General features: G+C 36.8%; 1 protein-coding gene across 3 annotated transcripts in view; it reads right to left on the bottom strand.

Moving 5' to 3' along the window:
- TLN2 (talin 2) overlaps positions 1-23,475 on the bottom strand; it is a 234,034-nt gene that overhangs the window by 103,090 nt on the left and 107,469 nt on the right. For all 3 annotated transcript variants that reach the window (XM_075045499.1, XM_075045498.1, XM_075045501.1), the window contains exons 3-8: positions 12,980-13,150; positions 10,158-10,255; positions 9,374-9,503; positions 7,757-7,909; positions 6,733-6,875; positions 5,136-5,263 (exon numbers count right to left, since the gene is read on the bottom strand). In XM_075045499.1, coding sequence (XP_074901600.1) covers positions 5,136-5,263; positions 6,733-6,875; positions 7,757-7,909; positions 9,374-9,503; positions 10,158-10,255; positions 12,980-13,115 — 788 coding nt within the window. In that variant the 5' untranslated portion in view covers positions 13,116-13,150. The remainder of the gene's footprint in view (positions 1-5,135; positions 5,264-6,732; positions 6,876-7,756; positions 7,910-9,373; positions 9,504-10,157; positions 10,256-12,979; positions 13,151-23,475) is intronic.

Raw genomic sequence — 23,475 nt, 5'->3', positions numbered from 1 at the left:
CATAATTAAGAAAAACACTTTAGTTACATCCCCATGCAATACCTCTTTTACGTTTTGAAAAGTCATCAAAAGTAAATAACAGCTGGGTCACTTTCCATTCTTAAACTATATGATGTCTCTCAGCAGTTCAGAGGGGTTCACATCTAAATTCAAACATACTCATTGTAATCTGGGGGAAGAAGGGGACATCAAAGCTCAAGCCAGCTCTGTGTTTGAGTTCAGATGCTGCTATGTCTTTCCAGTAGCACTTTGATTTACTGATGTGCAGGACCAAGTTCTTCCTCTGTGTCGTATAAGAAAAGTTAGAGCACTAGTATTTTACTGAAAAACTGCAAAGGCATTTAAGTGGACACAATACCAGTCACTATCTCAAAAACAAAGTCATAAATAAACAGTCCTAATATCTGTAATACTCAGATACTAAGGGTCTCAGAATACAAAGTAAACTAAGCAAGTTCAGCCTCCATGATAGAGCTTAGTCAGAAAGAATCTTTAAACACCTCACCTGTACCTCCTTGCTGTATAATAAAATAAACTCTTTATCTCAACCAAACATCACCCCAACTTGAAGACGTATCAACATCATGCTTTAACAAACATCGGTTCTTTTCTGGATTGCACCTTCCCATCTGGAACACTCTACTCTGATGAAACTATGTCATATATTCAACAGTTCATTTTCAGCCTGGAGAAACTTCCACAGTTCAAAAAATTGGTTTCTAAGGATCCCTCCTGCTTCGGAATATTAAGAATCACACAAAAAGTACGACTGGATAATCTCCTCCTCATTTTGATTTATTCAGTAAGCAAGCACACTATTAACACAGAAAGCTAGAACTACCTACTATCATAGAAAGTTACAAGTTTTGAGAATGATGGATTTTTTTAAACAAGATCAGCAAAAAATTTGCTTGGCTGTTCTGTGGGGTTTTTTTTTGTTTTGTTTGAGGGGATGGGTGTTTGTGGTTTTTTTGTTTTGTTTAGTGTGCTTTTTTTGTTTTGAAACACAAAAGCCTGCCATTGCAGACAACGAAGTAACTCAAAAGACTAAATCAGGATTTTGTCCTTTCTTCAGAAATACTTCTCATTAGTGAAATAATTAATTTTGTTCTTTGCATAAAGCTCAAGCAATATAAATCAAAGTAAGAACAAATTTTCCTTCCAATGCTCCAGTAGTTACATTTCACTAATACATGATAATGAAATCTCTTCTCAAGACTTATTTACACAGACACATGTGGGGTGGGGAAGGCTGGAAAGGCAAATTAGATAAAGACTATAGATAAGGACTGAATACAGTCCTTATTATCATAAAAAGCTGGTGCCTTTATTCTGAAACAACTGGCACTTTTATACAGAATTTCATAGGTTCAAACCAGTTTGGTAAAATTCACTTCCAAGGCAAATGAAAAAAAAACCACAACCAAACCTGAGTTAAACCCAGTTTAATTCTGGAAATGGATTTATATAGAAAAATTATAGTTATCAATGCACTTCCAATTCTCATCTTTTATTAACTAGAGTTAATTTTCTCAGCTATCCGTATGTAGATAAACTGTCAAGACCATTACATTTTTAAACAAGTCTACTTACTTTGTTAAGTCATATACACTTTAAGACAACATTGCTGAGCAAACGTTATTTGGAGCTTCTTAAGCAGCAAAAGTTAAGGCGACAACTTTGTGCTTTGTCCACTAAGTACCAATTGGTATACTCTTGCACACGTAGCTGGCAATTAGATCAGATAGTTTTGCCTTGTATCACCTTCCATTGTTTTTCAATCAATAGGCAAGTATCACCTCAAAGGAAAGGGTGAAATGCTAGTTGTAAACAGAATGAAATTATTTTAATGCTGCCTATAATGAGAATATTTTCTTTATGATGCAACAAACAATAGTTTCACTTTATTTAGCAGCTTGTTTAATGGACTTAACAAAAACACCTGGATTATATTATCATTTAGCCTTCTTTAATTACACATTATTACAATGGACAATGAACTCAGTTAAAATAACATCTAGCAGCAAGCACTGTTTATTTAACTTCATTTACTGTGAGTTTGGTCCCACAGTTCTTAAAAAAAATATACTACTGCCAACACATATTGGTTGTTTTTCATTAGCATAAAGGTATATCCAGTGTTCTTGAAAAAAGACAGTTCAAGACAGTAAAACAAGCTAGATTAAAGAATTGAGCTTATTGGTCACCAAGCGTGCTTGGAAATAAAAAGCAGAGGTGGGCAGTTTTAGGTGCTCCTTTCCTATCTGCATATGGATAGTACAAGTTCTTTATTAGATATTCTCTCCGCAAATTTAAACACAGCGTACCCTCTGTAGGTGCAATGCAAAACTTGAGCTGTATGAGTAAGGGCATGAAGAAAGACTACTTGCAATTTGATAGTTTAAGAGCTTTCACAGTTTACTTTGGCATGAGCTTCAAGGAAATTCCAACAACCAATACCAAAATATTGGCAATAATCTTCATTTGTGCAAAGAATAATTTATGAATGACAAAAAAGGGTACAAAAGATTTCTCTCTATAAACATATTGCAGACATGGCAAACTCAGCTAAGCTGTTTCAAAACAATGCTATGAAATACTAATACTATTCTGTTACATGCTGTTTTCTGTATGAGCTGACAGATTCTCCTTAAGGGAATCTGTAGCATGTTCAGGTTTCAGTGGTGACTGAACGCACAGCGCTCCACTGCTGTATTAAGCTACAGCATACAGTTTTCATAAAACACAACTGCTTTCATACTTGAAAAGAATCACTGTTCATCCACCAAAGAGTAGGAAATAGTTGGATGAAACCTTAAAAAAAACCTCATTCTGTTTCAAGAAGAAAAAAAACCTAAAAAGTTTTTTCTGAAAGGCTGAGAGATGCATTTTCAGGGGAAAAAAATTAAAAAAAGAAATCAGCATTTATCTACATTATTTATATATATTGTTCATAATAAGTTAGGAGCACTTAGCTTGTTTAGACTTACAAAACAAAAGCATGAGGTTTCACAATAAGGCTGTCATGATGGCTGTGTACAGCCAAATGCATAAAACACTACATCAAACATGTACACTTGAAATTAGAAGGCAATGACTAGGGATTTATGGTTCTGAAGCAGACTCCTCTACAGAGGGCAAAAAGAGAATTACTTCTAAATCAGAAATCCTTAATTTTATGAAACTGATTAGACACCAGGACAGCAAGCAATTACACTTAGTGATCTGGAAGACTCGATCCTAATACATTCAAAGCCCATTTAAATGAAAATAAAACAACAGTAGAGAAAATTCCCTGCAGAAAATAACTAAGTTCTAAATTTTGGAAGTCCAGTTCTAAATTATTTCCACTGGAGTAACATCCTCTTTCTAACATACAGTTCAGTTATTTATATCTTTCATTTCTATTAGGATAAAAAAAAAAAAAAAAAGATAATGCACTTTATATGTGTGATGTATTCTGTGTATTCTGTGATGGACTTCCAACTATCTAGCATTGCATACAAAACAGAAATATCAGCCACCCAGCAGTTTCAGTCCACTATAAAACATAGTTACTATATGGGAACTTAATAAAAAAAGAAAAAGAAAAAAAAAGAAAAAAAACTTTACACTGAAAAGACCAAGTAGAACACCTAGAAAAACCTAGAAAAATTTAAGCAACTGAACTCTGCACAGCAGTTTGCAAAAACTGCTGGTTAAGTTTGTGGGGAACTATTGCTTTAAACATTAAAACCAACTATTGCTGGGAACACCTAACTCTTGAAATCATTACTGTGACACAACATTAGCTTGTCAAGGGGTAATACCCTAATGGTTTGCTGCAGGAATACTCTGGAGTGAGTGGAAGGAGAAAGGAAGAATAAGTAGACAATGGACAAATCCCACAGGAAGATTGTTGCATAACTGGTCACAATTATAGGGAATAAGAACCAGGAGTACACTGAAGCTATTACACTGGGTCCCCATAATTCTTAGAGACACCAGTAGCCCTATCAGGAGAGGCTCATGGGCCAATCAGTAGCAGACAGACAGAACAAAGAAAAGCTGATTATTAATTGGAACTGAAGGATATTTTTTCACATGGTTTGTTTGGATAACTGAACTGCTACTTTAGGAAAATCTTCCAAAAGTGAAGTGTTTTAAACAACCAATATTGCAGCATTGCATGTTCCAAAGCAAGCCACCACTTTAAAGTGATTCCCTGAGATATAGTAAAAACCAGACTCAGGCTCACAAAGGAAGTATAAAAGTCAGCACTAAACACTCACCCAGTGGAACAGGACAGAAACCAAGTATACACCCATTGTTTTGTGCATCCCATTAAAGTACCTATGAGCCTCATATGTAGACAAGGCTTGACAGACTGTGCAGTAAATAGCTTGCTTTTACCTTCCTACATTCTTTTCTTCAGACTCTGACTCTCAGTTAATTCTGCTGCAGGCAAACCAATCAGAAAATCAAAATTGGTAGAAAAATGGGACATTTAAATTTCAAACTAAACTTGCCCTGCTGATAGTGGTAAAGTACCGCAATAAAGGTTAAAGGATGGGCCACTTGTAAGCAGGACTCCTGTCCATATCTGAAACGATGAGCAGAATTCTAGATCTCCATTCATACAATACCACGAGAAGGTGAATCTGAACAAGTGATTAATGCCACTAAAAAGTTTGAAAAATTTAACTTCTACACACAGCAATATTAACTTTATTCAAATGACAAAGCATCTTTCCATTAGTGTACTTTCCTAGCAAATCAAACATCTGTGATATACACTGATGTATGCTTAATTCACACATGACGTTACTAAACGCAGGCAGAAGTAGACTTCTAAGGAAGAACAAAATCCCAGTTCTCCCACATTATCAAGTGGTTGGGGAATCCAGCTGCACACTTAACTGGCACCCTGGGGGGGAGCTGGTGCCCTGTGCTGCCTAATAAGCCATTGCCAAAGGTCCCCTCATCAGTTGGGGTTGCTGATTTGTGCAATAAAGCTCCTTTCACAGGAAGACTGCTACAGAAAACACACCGAATTTGATTACCTCTGCTTGGAGTACTAAAATGCATTTAGTCTGTAACAACTCAACATTAGTTACACATGAGGTCACCCGAATTTAGAAGTTAGAAGTGTTTACTCTAAAAATCCAGGTTTGTGTTTGTGTTCTACATGAGGTCCAAACTGGATCTGTGCTTGAAAGCCTCCAAATTCGCAGGCCTTCTCAAAGGAGACAGGATGTGAACCATTCAGAATGTCATCACGAGCCTATAGGAGATAAGCAAAGACATGTCAAGGACATCCAAAATAACTATTACATCTCTGAAATTCCTTGAAAGCTTGAACATGGCCCAGGAATCCAGCAACACAGTTTTCTGTCTGAATGTCTTCATTATTCCATTCTGGATGTGTTTATGACTAACAAAATAAACAAAGCGCTAGATTATTTTCTGGTGAATATCTACAGAGACTTATTGAAACAACAATTGTAACAACTTCCATCAAAAAGCCAACATCTATTTCCTGCCATATGTGCATATAAAATACAACATATTTATACACACTTATGTGTATACAGATATATACGTGTGCATACATACACACATGTAAGAGCTTTTATCTCACCACCTTGTAATAGCAGGGAAAATGATCTGCATAACTAGTAAGTAAAAAACAGATTACCATTATAGAAATGGCAACAGGAGAAGGCAAACAGCATTTTCCTTCCATTTGTTTAAATTTAGTGGTCATAGAAGATGATGGATTTTATAGCTCTGGCAATAGAAGGCTCATCTACCCACAGACAGAACAATGACAAGGCAGTATCAACACATACTGCCATAACAGCAGCCTGAAAGAAATATCTAAGTGGTAGTAGAACAGCTCAGTGTAACACAGTCTTCTAAAATACTTGAAAATGTAATGCAGTCTTACAAGCAATGCCATCATTACCTTTTGCCTCAGAGTTTTAAAATGTAATTTAGAGCAATCCCATTTGAATCAGCTGCAAGTATAACAACAGAACATTCCATTAAACTTTCAATTTTTTTTATTTTTTTTTACTTTTTAAAAAAGCCTTTAACAAAAATTTTAAAAGCCTGCTTTTTTTTCAGACTGCATTACAGGCAACTGCACCAGAGCCTTCAGTTAAATACTATCTTCTGCATAAAACTCTTAGCTTTGCTAAAGTATGTATAGTACCTCTAACAGTGTGGGGAACCTGGCTAGGTGGACTCCCACTGTGTTACATGATATGGTCCATTTTGAACAGGAAGCCTGCCTGCCTTGTTTGCTGTCTGGGCTGAAGATTGGAAAGGGAGTGCAGAAGAAGCTCCCTCACTGATCAGGCAGAAGAGAAAAGAGATGAGAAGCAGAAAGCTGGTTGCAAGACTGACCTGAGATTTCGTATTACAGAGAAAGCATCACCTATAGAAGAGAATAGGGAGAAAAACTAAAAAGAATGACTTAAAACACTGAAGACATTCATGAATTTTAAGGAAACAGGACATGAAAGTCAGTGGATTTTTGGTTGAGTGTCCATTATTGGGTTGAAAGTATTTGATTAAAAAGAATCAGCAAAGCCTCTGTACTATCATGTGTTCTTGGAGGAATAGACAAAAAAGTAAAATCAAAGCACGTCCAGAACCAGAATTCTAGAAAATGGAGTATTTCAGCAACAAGATTTTTCTAATTAACAGGTTTCCTCAGGCAAGGCAGAACCCGTACACATACTGTACCTGAACATAAAGCAAATTAAGCTGAACAGGATCTCTTGAATCTACGTTCTGGTCTGAATAAAAGAATTTTCGTCTCAACAGTAGTGTTTCATTTTCATCAACTCCTTGTTCTCTAAACGTTCGGCTGTGATCTAGCCAATTTACTGTAACAGAACCACAGACACGCACATTGTTAAATACACAGTGTTGCCAGTGTTAAAAGCTGTTGTGAAATTCATGTGATAATTGGCATTTCCACTGGAGGGAGGAACTCTGCAAAAAACATTGCTTTCATTTCAGCTTCTAGTCATCAGTGTTGAAGGTTGCTACAAATGAGAACTGAAGAACAGCACTGCTGAGAAACAAGAATTTACTACAGTATAAACCACCATTAATATTGTTGAAGAAACAACTATAGTAACATTTTAATGCTAAATTTAGATCTTCAAAATTTCACTGCAAAATTATTTAAAAGTTTACCACATTTTCCTCCTAAAACCAATTTTTCTGTTTATTTTTCTTATCCCTGAACACAGTTTTAAAGCATCTTCCTGCCAGTCACAGTTAATCTTAGTGCCTTAATGTAAAACAGAAAAAATGGTTCTCATGACTTTACACAAAAACCAAATCAAATACTGTCTTAGTTCTTTGGCAAACTCCATTTACACTTAAAAAGTATACCTTCAAAGACAAAACTACCTTTTGATGGCTTATCAACATTTAAATATCCAACTGTAATGAAGGGGAGAAAATGGTCATTACAGAAATGACCCTTCACACTTAAGTTACAACTGCCCTACCAAAAAAGTAACGAAAAACACTTCAAAAGACCTGCTAACTCTCCCAGCTAGAGGCAACAACTTGTCCATTTACCCAATTTTAAAAATACTCAGTAGTAGACAACATTATGTGTAAAAGGATGCAAAATACAGGTAGGATCAGCTGAGACACAATGAAGAATCTAAAAATGCATTCCTGTACAGTTTTCTTGCACTAAACTGTGGAATGATATTAATTAAGAATTATCCTGGAATACACTACTCACGATCATCATCTGTATGAAGCTTTGCCTTAAGTTTTTCCATTTTTCTTTCATCACGCAACAATGTCCTATCTTTCTTAAGCGTTCCTGTACTCTCCTCTTTCTTCTCTTCGATGCTCTCCTGGATTAAGGAATATTCCTCATAATTCGTTATTCCTGGAATTGTAAGTAAACTTGGTGTTTGTAACAATGAAAAAATGTAATACATTCTAGGACAGGTGAAATATTCTTTTCCATATATTAACACACCAATGGTTAGTTTCAAGTATAGTAAATATATTCCAGATTAAATGCTAAAACAGTGTATGGGGAAGGAGATGCCAAGAATAATCTACAACTTCCTCATTCAAGACATCACTCCAATATCCAGCATTATCCTTCAAATACGTCATTTCTTCATCATATGCTGCATTTGCCACTGTCAGAAAGATATTAGGGTTTTTTTGTTATTCTACCAAGAGAAGCCGCCAATTTAAAAACATGATGGAATTTAAAATAGCAGTAAATTCCAGAATGGAGATATGCCATAGTAAGTTTCCCTTCATGGAAGCCTACAGTTGCTTCCTGAGAACTGAGTAATTTCAGCTTGCCCACGATGTGCAGAAGAAATGTGGCAGAGCAGACTGAGGAATAGAAACCATGTGAAATACATGATTTTTTTTTTTTTTCTTACAGTTTTAAAACTCAGCTTTTCCTATGAATTTTACATGAAACTGAATCAAAAATCAGTTCACAACATTTAGCACATGTGCTAAATTGCTCTCATTTCTTTGTTCGGCTTGGTTTTTTCCACTGCTTGGCAAAACATATTTAAGTTATACAGGAAAGCAAGTGAAATGGTCACCTACATGACCACATTCAAGAAAATAAGTCAAACTAATTTTTGAAGTAAATTACTTGCAGCACATTAGAAACCAGCACAGAAACACTCAAACAAAATTGAAATGGATTAATTTAAAATTAGCTTAATTCACTTTCCAAGTAAATTAATTTAAATCAAATTAAGGCCACTTTAATTCTAAATAAGAATTAAGCAAGGGTCTAAGATGATTTAAGCTAATCCATGTTGGATGCATGTTTATAGTTAAGCAAGCATTAGTTTTCCAAAATGTCTCTAAATACAAAGACAGACTATAACCAATATGACACATTTTTGACCAGCTGCTCTGGATGGCTTCCATATGTTGTTTCACAAATGATACGATACTGTGATCAACTCTTAATCGTAACAACACAGAGCCCTAAGTTCAAGGTTAAGAGTATTCATCTTTTATCCCATTAAAATTAAGTATAGATGTAGTTCTAATTCTCTACCACATAGCAGGAAAGCATATGTAAATGTAACATATATTAAAAAATTTATAACTCTACCATCAGATAACTTTGTGCCTTCAACTGCTAAATACTGAAGTTTAAGTATACAGCAAACTCTCTACCAACTTTCATAAAACCTGGACAAAAGATTTCAAAAAGGTGTTTGGTAAATGTTAACTGACAACGAATTTAAATATTTTTTTTAACAGATGTGCCAATTTCTAGCCAGTAATACACATCCTAAAAATCAAGATGTAAATATGGCAGAAAAACAAGTTCTTAAGCATGTGAGTCCCAAAATCTTACCTATCCTGCTGCAAATGGTAACCAGCAATTCACCAACTGTTTTAGAATCATCCACCATGACTGTTTTCACTGAACCATCCAACATACGTATCTTCTGAGGCCTCTGTTTCTTTTTGTACTCCAATATATCCTAGGAAGTAAACAATACTGTTTCTAAATGCTTTTAGAAGCTGCCACAAGCCAACCCACTAACTTAGATGCCTAAAATAGGATTACCTCCCCACCCCCCAAACTGGATTTTTCCTTTGTTATAGTATAGGCAAACTTATTCATGTAACAAACTTGAAAAGTGACTACTTTTATTTCTGCCAATGTCATTTTTCAAGAACTGGTCGTAGCTGGCAAGACCAAAACCTAGACAGGGCAGGACAGACCAAAGTGCCTTTGTCAGCGAAAACTAGTTCAGCGTTTAAAAAGGATAGGAATGCCTTTTGGTTGTAAGCAAGCTGGCCATAATGTGAGCAAATATGACCTCATCATCTTTAGTATACAAGAAACCCACACTATAATGCAAGGTCACCTCAGATACAAAGCTTATTACAAAACTTATTTTTTATCTTTCTGTTAATTGTTCTGTGAAGACACTATTGGCCACAGTAGCTCACAGTCACAACCAGATGCAGAAAATAACTACTGAGGCACAGCAAGGAAAAGAAGTGGGCCAACTTCAAGAACATACTCAAGACCTTCCTACTCCTCCAAATGCTAAACATTCTTCTTGCTACTTGGGAAACATGTTTTTAGAAAACATGTTGATGAAGGAAGCAACAGACTTGCACCATACCCCATTTCTCAGCATATAATAATCCAGCGTTCTTCCAGCCTCCAGCCATATACCTTTTCGAGGATCATCATCTGACAAGAACAATCCATAGTCAGAGGCTGTGGAACAGAAGAAACAGAGAGCCATTGAAAAATATCAAACCTAATAAAGCCAAAATGGTTTTATTAAAGGTTATTCTGCTTCAGGGTTAAGCTTCCATTACACTTGCCTTCAATTCTTAATGAATTTGGATATAAATTTTTTTCAGTGCTTCAGAAAATATTTAGTTCAGCAGCAGATAGCAAGGTAGATCAGGCTTTATAGTAGACTTGAACAAAAGCTTCACTAAGCAAGAAAATGTCACATCTACTGTGTAATTTGTATTGTATTTGTAATTACTTCAAGCTGACCTTTTTTAAATGTTCATAGGTCCTGCTTTGGAGTTGACTAACCAAAAATACAAGCAGTTTGGACTTAACCATAGTATATATTTCAAGCAGTAGTTTTATCTTAAAAAAAATATAGTTTGTTTTCAACTCTTCACGTATTGAGTTTATGCTAAACTTCGGAATCTTTTTTGGTAGATGCTTCAGGTTTAGGCATTTAAAAAAATACAAGGCTTCTAGAATTATATCCATAATAAAAATATCAGGAAAAACTTGCATCTATTGGAGGCTAAACACATGTGATTCTGAAACAATCAACTGACAACTAAATGATAAAACATTGTCACAGAAGAACAAACCCAGGCTTAGGCTTCAAAGACTAAACTCCAGGTATACAAACTGAAGGACCATGACTGTCAACTTAAGGCCCATCCATATGTATGAAGAACTGTTACAGAGTACACTTCACTATCACAAACAGCGTAAACTACTGTTCATCTGCTAAGCCTGCTCTAATTGCAGTTCTAGAGTTTAAGCTAACAGCTTTCTTCATACAAACTGGCCAGCTGTGTGCACGCAGCCTGTTAGAACAGCTCTGTGCAGGAATGGTACCCTGTTTTCTTTCAGCCCTGTGTTCAGACCCTCTGATCACAAAGTCAGGTAAAAATAGCTACAATTTTTGGACAATGTTTCATATTTAAATGTCATGCATAGCAACAATTTACATTTAACAGCATTCACATTAAACACATTGTTACTCAAGCAAGTATATAAAAGACCTCACACTTAATTAATAAAGTGTAACTGACTTACAAATACACAATTTTGAAGGAAGAATCCTTCCACAAAGAACTGAATAAGAAGAAAAACTTTTCATGCTGACCCTAATTAAAAATTCCCCTGAAAAGCCAAGTGATCCATACATACAGAGATGTTTGACACAATTTCAGTACAGAATCAGTTATGTAAAATTTTATAATTTGTGCCTATAAATAGGTTGTGACCTTTAGAAGCACACAAAGTGCCTTGCACCGAGCGCAGAATTACCAGTGAAGCACAGACTGCTCTGATATTAATTTCTGTGGGATGCACCCTAGTAACAAAATAGTAGTGGCTGTGCAACTTGCGTGTTAACATCACAGCTGCCTTTGTGCCAGCATGCAAGCTTGTTGGAGAAGTGCAATGTGCATGGCTGACAGTCATAATACAAGACAATTATGTTTTCTGTTGTGGAAGAACTAGTTTGATCAGTCTGTACTGCACCACTGAGTATTCTGAACTAACAGGCAAAACACATATTTTAACAGCTACAGAGAAAGGGAAAGGATATGGTAGTAACTTTATTTCTGTTCATCACTCAACTTCATAAAGTTGTCTGAAGTTCATAGTTGCACTGCAATCACATAAAAAGGAAAAGCCCTACTAAATCTGAGGGAAGTTCCTAGGCTTTTCTATGAGGTTCATAATGTTCAGGGATATTTATTACTCAACTTCTCTGAATTCAACAGCTGTTCAAAATCACTGCCTTGAGAGATCAGTATGGTAAAAAATGCACAGCTTGTACCTGAAAATTGAAGCTCTATAACTAGACTTCCTAAGGACTCCTACAAAGGAAAAGCATTTCTAAGTAATACTAATATTGACTATTACCAGTAAGTTTTTCTAACAGTTCAGACAAGATTTTCAAAAGAGCTCTGAAGGTTGAGAGCTGTGCATACAACTCAATAAACAATCTCCTTTAAGAATTACATTCCAGTGGCATTATATACAGTATGACACCAAAGGGCTCTGAAGAATCTTAATTTTTTGACAACTCTGACTACATTTAAACTAGAGCTTTTGTCCAAGTGAAGATGCATTTCACACTCTGCATTCATCTAATTTGCTCAATAGGTACAGAGACAGTTAAATTTTATTAACACATAGCAGCATTGTGAATATGGTATGCACAGCATGGTGATGCTTTTAGTTATTAACCAGTTTCAAACATTTCCCTTTGCACATTTTGGAGATGTCCAGCCATTCTTTCGTAATTTGTGTTGTCACTTCCTTTCCTGAGGCACAATATAAGTCTGCCCAGATTTTCCTCGAAAGCATTGCCACAAACATTGCTTTAAAAAAATGGTACCACAAAAATTGCTCTCCAAGCAGGGGAAAATCCTCTTTCAGCCAAACAAGCAATTTACTTAAGAAGTCAAAGTTCCACAAAAAAAGCATCCTTTGCAGAAAAACCTCCGTCAGGATGGAAAGAAGAAGAATGCAGCTACCTTCTGTGACTTAAAAATCTGTTTGCACTTTGTGCCTTTCACTCCAGAGCCTTATGATTTAAATAAAAAAACCCAAACCCTCCAACCTGAAAGATAAATGGAGGAACAGAACAGTGTAAAAAAATCTGTGGGTCTATGTTTATTTTCAATTCAGCCAATGAATTGACTAAGGACAAACATAGGAACTTACCTTGCCCCGTTTGAGCCTCTGGGACTCGTTCACGAATAACTCTACAGGCATCATACACTGCAGTGGATGGTTCAAACTGCATTGTCTTCACTACATTGCATTGGCGGACACAGATCTTCAAGGAAAGAGCTACCATGGTGTGAAGTCACTTGCAAGTTCCTACTGAAGTATCTGAAAAAAGCAGCAATGGCATTATTGCTTAGAGTTTTCCATTTAATGCTTTGCACTCAACTACTCATTAAAAAAAAAAAAGTTCAGTAGAATTATAAGTATTCAAATGCAGTTCTATATAAAGTCTCATTAGCATCATGAAGCTAGAAACTATCCGAAACATGTATTTTTCTTGTATATTAGAAATTCATTTCCCAGAAACTTGTGTACACATACTTAAAGGTTGATACTTTGCCTGAGGTATGTCAAAATGGTGCATAGGAAAACAATACACTTATTGGGTATATTGCCAACATATCTACTACTGACAGAAAATGATTTTTCTCTTACCACACCTTTTTACTAGGCCCTTAGATTAGCTGGTAACTAACAGTTTAGAATAACTACTTAAACAGAAGCAGGATTTTCTTAGTATGTAACTTCTCCTTTCTGAAGATTCTAAAGTGTGCAATACTGTGTTGTGGTTTTTTCAAAGTCTCCACATAGATCTGCTAGATGTTTTTATCCTGTTGCCCAGCTACCCAGAGCTTCAGGAATGAGCTTTTTTCCCCACTTCAGCTCTATTTCAGAGACGTCATTGAATTTGACAGCATTTGTCTACAGAAACAGGAAGCTACAGATGCTTTTTTTTGTTTCATTTTGTAGATGGTCTGGGTTTTGTCTCAAGTGTCTTCCCTTGCCATCATAACACTCCAAACCACTCTTCCATCATTAGACTTTCCACAGCAATCTCCAAGAACTCTTCAGAACTGAAGTCCTTTCTGCATAAATACAGAATCTACTAGATTGCCCAAATCCTTTCTGCATAAATTCATGTATGTGTACTTTAAATAGGAGGACATGAGATTCTGTGGACTACTGATGATGATAATTTGAGCAGGACATATTCCAGTAGTTAAACAAAAATTTAAAACCCAGTTGTGCATCCTCTTACAGCTCAGATACTCAAGTTCTGTTTGGCAAAGTCACTTTAAGGAATAGGAAGGAACCACCATTTACATTTCATCAATGCACCGATGCATTGAGCTCGGTGAGCATCTCTTCTCCAAGGCAGACAGCAGACAAATCATTTCTCTACAGATAACGTTTAAGAGCAGCTTTGGTTCCAAGATGTCATCCTCCCCCACATTTTTGTGGCAGCCCATCCATCTGCCTCCCAAAAGCAAATCATCCTACTTCAGATTTTTTTTAGTCTTTCCAAGACCCCTCACTACTAGTATGAAATGCTAGATATATAACTATCTGACAAAAGAAAAGGGGTGAATGAGCAAAAAACCATACAAGAAACATTAATGTACACACCACAATGCCTTCCTAATCTATCAGTGTCTGATAACAAAACAATCTGTATTTTGAACCAATCATTCTAGGCAGAGGTCTGATAAATGAAGATCTCTCCCTACTACAAAATACTAGTTCCTAAAACCCATCCAAAAGGTCTTCACATTTCAGAAGTAATTGTTCAGTACAGCAGCAGACAATATAAATCTCTGCAGTATTTCCATAGAGACTTACCATAACTGGGCTCAGTTTAGCACTTCATCATTTATACATAAGAAAGCCTCAGAGCATTACAAAACCAAAAATATCCCAAGAGACCAGATTGTAACAGTTTTTCGCCATCCAGAATGGTCCCAGGAAGAACAATAATGTTCATGTGTGCTTATGTGCACTGTTTAAAAAAAAAAGTGACACACTAAAAGATGGAAAAGATGGAAAAGACAACAGATCAACTTGGAAAACAGTCTCACCAAGTTGCTCAGAAGGCAGTTCTAACTCAGAGGTGACCTCTGAAACCTGGCTGTCAGCTTCCAGTGTGGTAAGGTGAGCCACAATTCCTGCTCTCTCTGTCTGGTCAATGTGTTAGAGAAGGGACATTATAATACAACCCTCTGAACTCTCTCTCCCCTCTATTTCTTACTCCTCTTAGAAAGAGGAAATTGTACAAAGTGACACCAGTGAACAGGTAAGTTCTGGAAAAAGCTTTTCTCTCCTCTTTGCTTTCTATTGCACCTGAAGGTAAGACATGAAGCCACACACATCTCATCTTCAGATTTCATCTGATTATCTTGTCTATTAAAACGCAAAATGGATACTGACCTTTTCCTATCAACTTTCCCATGAACAAGCTGCAGTCTTAACTTTTGATATGAATAACTTTGGTTAAAGGGGAACAGTCATTCAGAAAAAAATGTAAGCACAATCAACAATCATACTTTAAAATATTAACCTTGAGTAGAGGCATTAAACAACATCTCCTCTCTTCTGCTAACATACAAAGTAATGCAGACGACTGAATCTGTATTCTCTGATATTAAAGCAAAGTGATTGTAATACAGTTGCACAGGCACATTGGAGCACCTTCTGAAAGACTGAACTAAACTTCTTGTTTTAAGGTAGAAAATAGGATCCACCTGAAAAATCTTTGTGTTTGATGGAATGATTGACTAATTTCTGGTATAGAATACTAGACAAGTGACTGAATAGTCAGAAATTAGCACCTGACTTGAAAGTTTCATGCCATACAGATCCTGTATTACCAGCACTACCAGTAGTGGGTCTTGTGTAAGTTATGGTGATGTAATAGTATGCTTCTATATGCATAGCTAAATCTTTCAGTATTTCAGAAAACAACATTTTCTTTTAAGGGGAATGGTCACAAGGTTATGACATGAAAATAGATACAGTTACTTGCAAACAGAAAAATCTACTTAATCTTTTAGTTAACCCCTTTACATGTAACACTCGAAAATGGATTTTTTAAAAGGGCATTAACTTACATCAAGAACATGCAAATTCAGTCCAGTATCTAATCTCCCTTTACGAATGGAGAAAAAGGGGCAAAGAAAAAACAAATGGTGAAGACTGACCATGAAACTTGAAATGGAAAAATAAAAAATAAATTAAATATTCTGGTAAAATTATTGTGAATTTGCAGTTTGTACTGCTGCTTTTACTAGGTTAGCATAAACTTAGCAAACCAGAGCATCCAGATAAACCTGATCTCACCTGTGAGATCCAGAACACAGTAAGTCAGAACTTGAAAGCCGTTTAACCAGTACAGCATTGTGTCATGCACTTGGTAAGTTTAAAAACAAGCAGAGGCCCCATTTCTTATAATTTAGACAAAAAATTCTTTTAAAATACATTAAGTAGTTTCTCAGTTTGTTAATATTTTCACTTTGTGATCGTGCAACACAAATGACAAAAATGTGTGTTGGAAGGAACTTCAAGAGGCAACCTAGCCTAGTCCCTTGCATTAGCAAAGTGATGCATCCCTATGCTGTCCCTGCAAGACACTCATTTAGTCTATTCTGACAAAGCTCCATTGAAATGGAATCCACAACAACCACAGGAAAGTTGCTCCATTTTTATTTTTCTTTTTACTACTTCTAAATTTTGGGTGGTTTCCCCTTACACAGCCAAGTTCTCAGTCTAGGTCTTCCACTCTGCAAAAGAACCTTTCTTCCCTGCCTCACATAAACAGATATGGCAAATTGATCCCTGTCATCTTCAACAAAATTTTACAAGTTGGGAACCTGCTACTGTGTCCTCCCAATGCCCCTCCTTTTTTTCAGGGTCAAATTCAACTCCTTAAAGAAGTAAGGACCTAAATACATCAGTGGTCTGGTCTCTTCCAACTCTGTGCTCTTGGTTTCAGAGACACCAAAGGATGCTTTATTTGAAAAAGAGCTTATGAAAAGAGCCCATGAGTTATCAGCTTCCTCCAATACTGTGTTCTCGAACTTCAGAGAAAGGTTTTCTCTGCCACCTCCAAATTACCCTCAGGCCCTAAACCTCCCCACTTGGCTTTCAGTAATAACTGGGACAGGCAGTTTTCATCTCCTGGGTAACAGCCAAAATAGGACAGCTGTTTTTTCTCAAAAGAACTAACAACTTGATCCAGAAAAAGGGCTGATATCACAGAGAAAAACAAGGAAAAAATACCTTCCATGTTCCCTTTATCTTCTATATATTGATTCACACCGCATTTAAATATTTCTCTGTGCAGGTAATGGACTCCTTCTGCTCCCTAATATCACTCAGTCTTTGGAATGGCTGACCAAAAGTCAAAGGATTCCTGGAAATTAAAGAGGATTTTGGAAGGAATGGTTTGCCTGGTACCAAGTCTAATGCTCTGTGACTAATGAAGTAGGCAATTTCTAAACCAGACTGACTGATCTGTGCTTGCAAGGCTGGAAACTGAAGTAATAAATTATGGATCTGACAGATTTGGGAGGAGCAGCAGCAGCTCTGAGCTCTTAAAAAACTCACAGATCATCAGTGAGAGAACCCAGTGTCTGCAGGTACATATCAGAGTATGTACGTCAAGGCCTCAAGTCAAACCATCACAGTGCCCAGGTTCTGGGAAATCCTAACAAAAGAAGATTATAAACCAGTGGTTGAATCAAAATGAGCAGGCCTCTGTGTGCCCACAGAGATACCCTGCCAACAAAGCAAACAAGCAAAAATATTTCACACATATAAAACACTCCTTCGTCAGTCCTAACAATAATTTCTACACACTGTCTGTGCCACCATAGTAAGAAGTAAACAGCTTTTGCATGGATTTACTCTCCAGCTTCCTTCTTCCATATAGCTTGGCTGTCTCCTGTTGAGGGACATCAATATAACTACACAGTCAGCAGGAAATCTACTTTTCAGATAAATATTCAAAAGTGATTTGTGGCCTCGTGCTCTGCTCAGCAGAAGCACAGCATTCTGTACCACATGGCTCAGCCAACCTAGCTAGCATTTGAATTGAGGCAATACCAATATGCTACAGCTGTTGGAGTAACTATATGAAAGCGTAAAATCAGTAAATAACAAAACTGGAAAACAGCATCTGAAACTTTGACTAAATTGGTGAAAATTAACCCCACAGTTCAGTAATGCCAAGTCAGTGGTATAACAGGATTAAGGGATACCCAACTGGAAGTATGTATAAATGCTGCACGGATATATGTGCTCTTTACTCAGGCCCCTAGTGCAAATCCCTTACTGCAACTATATGCTTACAGGAAACCAAACCAGTGGGACAAGAAATGTATTTCTTCCAGGTCCCCCCCAGGTCCTCTGTATCTCCCCTTCCAATAGATGACTAGCACCAACAGTACCTCCCTCCTCCTAAAATTCTTCCTGAACATGGAAAAGCAGCACATCAAGATTGGCACACCCTGACAAATGCTTAGGTCCTTTGTACTTACTGGAATAATTTGTACGAAAACTACTAAAAAGTAGTTTACAGAAAATGCACCATCTAATTCTAGCTACCATATTGCATCCATACGTTGCTAACAAATCTGGATGACCAGATCTGATGTTTTAGAACACTTACTGTAGTTGCTGGCTCAGTCTGCCTACCAATTAATTGAGCAACACAGCATCAAAACACAATGAAAAAAAATACAGATTCCTAGAAACATCAACTGCAGTTACTTACAGTATGAGGTAGCACTAAAATATTCTAAATAGTTGGCTTTTAACAGTGATGAAGCTGGTGGACTTTTTTTTTTTTTTTTAAACTCATAATGACACACCAAAGGTTTCCCAAATCACTTTCATCACAGTAATAGATGTGCACTACTGATGTATCTTTATTGATTTGTTTGTGCTATTCCATGGCCAAGTATTTTCTGTTAACAATAACAAGAAGTGAAACCAGTATGTAGGGTCCCTTCCCTCCATAATTTCCTCCTCCTTTGTACAGTATACTCTTTCTTCTTAGCTCGTGCACAAAAAGAGCTCATGGAAATGTTCAGGTCCCTAAGCGGCAGTCTGTCCAGTTACTCTCAAGCAAATTTAAGGAAAAACTCTACACAATTTCTCTCCTGGGGAAAACATTTCTAGAGCAAAGGAAGTTTTAACTGTGCTGAATCAGTGAGGGGTCCAACTCCACACTACTTTGAAAGTTTATGGGTCAAATCAATACTATGGACGTGACTCTCAGGTAACATACAGAACATATCTCTGTCCAACATCATCTTGCTCAGATTAATTAGCATAATAAAACAACTATTACAGAAATTCCACAAAAGATTCCCCAGGAAACTAAATCATACGTGAGAGCTCAGCTCTACTATACTGGGAAGGCAGCACTGATATTATAAGTACCTCAGCAGCAGCTGTACAAAGAGATTCACTAAGGTAAGGAGTAGCAGAGTTTTCTCAAGAAACATTTTACAAGGACTCTCAAAAGACATGTAACCCAGGGTAAAAGGCTGTGTCTCCGAATGCTGACGAGGACAGAAGTTTGCATCACATAATTGCAACAGGAATCAACTATCATCAAGCTAAAAGCATACAATAAAATAGCAGAAGAATGGATTACCAGATGCATGGGTGAAATGAGATTTAGAGGGGAGACCACTTAGTGAACACTGAGCTCCCTCATCATTCACACACCCACCTGGCTTAATTTGTACCATTCCTACCCTAATGTCTGTGGTGTCTGACAGCTGATGGGGCCGTGGCATTATCTGTATATTTTGAACTACACTACTAAGCAAACAGAGAATGCAAAATCTCAGCTTAATATTATCTCTGCTTAATACTATGAGTATATGAACTCTTCTTTGCCTTCCATTTTACACCCTTGGCAATAGCGTTTGAAGTAAAACACAATCCAAAAATATCTGCATTTCTAAACTAGGCAAATGTGGAACAGCTAACACTGACACTGTCAAATATGGACTACACCCACCCAGTTAAAGAAAAGTTGCCACTGCCAGTGCTATGGTTAAAACCAAGGCTCTGCTATGATTTAGTAGAGGTCTGTCTCCCTGGAGATACTCCTTAACTGGTTCATTCAGGCTTGAGCAAACACAAATTTAGGTCATGAGACTGTCACAGTCTAAAAGCCTGCATGTGTACATGCTAGTGTAGGCAAAACTACATATTTTTATACTAGATTAACTTTGTAAGGAAATCCAGTGGAACAAAAGTTCTCTATTCTTTTCAGTACTCCCACCACCTACTTGCTGGTACAGGGCACCAGCAAAACAGGACACATTACATTTTCTGTTGTTCAGAATGGTTGAACATCTAATTCTATTCCAAAATACCAAATACTTGTTTAGTGAACTGGTGCCTGGTAAGACCTCCTTAAGCAAAAGGCACTCAAAAATACAAACCCAGTTGTACTGACAGCTACATAGCATATTTCTAAAATTACGAATGCAAATGAAAGCATTGTCCTTCGAAATCAAGGATGATGGAAGCACAAGGCAGGCAAGCGGGCAGATGATTGCACAGGCAGATAACAACACACACTTTACTACAAACTCACAATGGCACTTAAACTAGTTGGTCTTTGCTACTGTTGGCACCTTATTTGCTTATCATATACAAGGTCGCACTGCTTCTTTACAAGGAAGATCACTCTCTCTTTAGTGCTCCATTGCTGTCAATTTGTAACTCATCTATACCATGATGCTCTCAAAGGTGCTTAAGGACATATCCCTGTCATTTTCTTAGAACACTAGGATAATTCTCCATGAGAACATTGCATAGGAGCTGAATGATCATCTGTGGGTCATATGCCTGAAACGTACATCCATATGTCATAGCAAGGCCTTCATCATCAAGTCCTTGATGGACAAGACACTGAAGATGTCATCACTGGTCAGCTGCTTTGCCATTCCACTGAGAACAGTGTAGAGAGGTGCTTCAGGGACAACTACCACTGATGTGCAAATATCACACTTGAAAACACTGCATAGGAAGTTGTGTCCTGTCAGTAAGTTTAGAAGGGAGCAGTATGCACTCTTCTGGTTGTCAAAAAGGAAAAAAAATAAATCCCAATTTCCCTCTAATCAGCTCAAAGATGAATGCAAGAACAATAAACCAATAGATTAAAAGTTGACATTCTAAATGGGCAATGAGTACAAAGATATCAGCTTAAGGGAGTCCAGAAGTAGCCCTGACAACCTCAAGCACCACATGCTGTCTAGGGTGGGTAGTCAGAGCACTTGAAGCTTGAACAAGCAAGCAAAAGTACAATCCTTTCTTCCATGAGTTATAATACAAGGAACTTAATACTGTACAGCACAAAACATTGTTTATTCTGTTTGCAAATGCAAGACCTGTTATATGCCCCCCTACCCCAAGAAAAGCCCTACACAACCACAATGCCTGTATATGCACACGACACATCCTGATAAGCAAGTTTACAGCTAAAACCTTCAAGAATCTCATGAAAAATTCACAGCATTTATCTGTAGTGTGCCATATTGTATCTTAAGAACAAACCACTTGAAAAAACAGTAAAATGAAGGTGAACCAGGACAAGCTTTTGAAGGCTACTGTGAAAGCAGGCTTTCATCATTACTAAGCATTAATCATGCCATTCTCAGTTCACACATAGATGTACAGGAACAGCATCTATTTTGCTAAGAACCCAAAAAGTAAGTACCCTCAAGCAGAATTATGTAAGAGATCAAAATATTTGAGTCTAATTAGGAGTTGTTTATAGGACAGTCAGCTTATTAGCAATTCAACTACAGTTTGCTTTTTAAGTCAAAAGGCATATTTACAAACTACCTTGCTTGAATGTATCTTCAAAAGGAAGCATGAAATGCAAGGTACTACAGGAGGAATGTCATTGTTCCAAACAGAGCTGAAAACAGCTTTTAGATAACAGAAGCAGAGAGCTTGACTAGGACTAGTTGTAACATAGAAGTCATTAGCCTCAGGAATAGGAGCCTCTAATATGGCAGTGACAAAACTCTTTGAAGAGGCCTTGCAGACTTTTGTTCTTATTTTGCAAGAACATCGCAGGAGAACACTGAGAACAGGGAACATGAGTTTCTGTAGAAATCAGAAGTGAATCAACATCCTTTTGCTAGGTTCCTCTCCAAATGAAGCGTATGTAGTGCTTCCTTTGTAGAGATGAGCTCTTTTAAGAAAGTCCTTGGGAGGGCAGTAATAAAGATGTTCACAGATTCTAGGAGTATAATTAAAACAGTATCTGAGACAGACCAGATATTTTTGTTTGGTGGGGTTTTGTGTGTGGTTTTGTTTTGTTTTGTTGGGTTGGGTTTGGTTGGTGGTTTTTTTTCTTCAAGGTATTTGTTGTTGGGGGGGTGCTTTATTTTTTTTTAACTGAAGAGAACTGCTTGTAAGCATAATCTAGATCCATCACAAGAGCTGCAACTTGCTTACAATGAGATATATATTTATACAGCTTCAAATATATTTCTGATTACTGGTAATTTAAGAGCACATAAGTAAATTATAGGATAAGAAGCATAAACAAATTTTAAAAATACTTTCTTTTCTGTGGAAGAGTTAAGCTGATATGAAACTGATTTTCCAAAGCAGCAGATTTGAGTATTTGAAGCATTTCACCCACAGATTCTAAATCACACTAGCAATGGTAATAGGTTGAACTACCAAGTGGGCTGTTAAATCCAGGTTTGCATAGTTCTGTATATTCACACTATTTTCAACTGCTGAAATGCTATAATGTTTTGAAGAACAATTTTTAAGCTTTTATATCTAGGTTTACAACCTTTGAGCACACTCACTTCAGTGCTTTTTTTTTAATTGAATTAATTCAAAGCCGCCAAAGTTCGAAACTATGCCTGCCATTCTTGGCAACTGCCCCATAGTAGGATGCAATAAAGCACTCAGAGCTGTTAATTTAGTCATTAAATGACACAGCTAGGATACGACCTCATGGGTTCACCTACTGTGGTCTAAATATTACTCTGCATTTCCTAATTTTTTTGAAGTGACATGCATAGGTAGAGTTTAGAATACATTATGCATTTTGTATAGTAATATACTCTGCCCATACGAAAGAAAACCAAGGAATCTTTTTCTTCCGGTACAGAAATAGTATTGCTAAGTTCTAGATAAAATGACATTGTAAATCATGTAAGGATTCTTCTGTTACTTTCCTCCCACCCTCCTGAACATCACCTGATGCCACCCTTGGTCATTTTCTTTAAGGAAAACAGCAGTCAACAGTTACTTCATACATATTCCACTTGATTACCTACCTTAGGAAACATGAAGGCAACTAATGGTCTGCTCAAGTTTCTTAAAAGCTTTATAAACAACCTTCTTTATTCATTATGAAAGCTGAACTACTGAATAAAACAAAATCCATTTAGCTACTGAAATAAATCCATATTGATCATTTTGATCAGCATCATCATCCAGAATTAGATGGGGTAGACAAGTCTTTAGAAACAGCTTTGCTACACAGAACAAGAAAATTAGTGAGGTTCACCTAAAATTTTTTGCTAGTCCTGTGATGGGGTTTATGTGGGGTTTATCTGCTCTCATTGATTTGATTGGAAATGGTGGACTTAACAGGC

Source organism: Buteo buteo, chromosome 13, assembly GCF_964188355.1.
Source record: "Buteo buteo chromosome 13, bButBut1.hap1.1, whole genome shotgun sequence".
Classification (NCBI taxonomy): Eukaryota; Metazoa; Chordata; class Aves; order Accipitriformes; family Accipitridae; genus Buteo; species Buteo buteo.
This window is presented reverse-complemented; position numbering and strand designations above follow the sequence as displayed.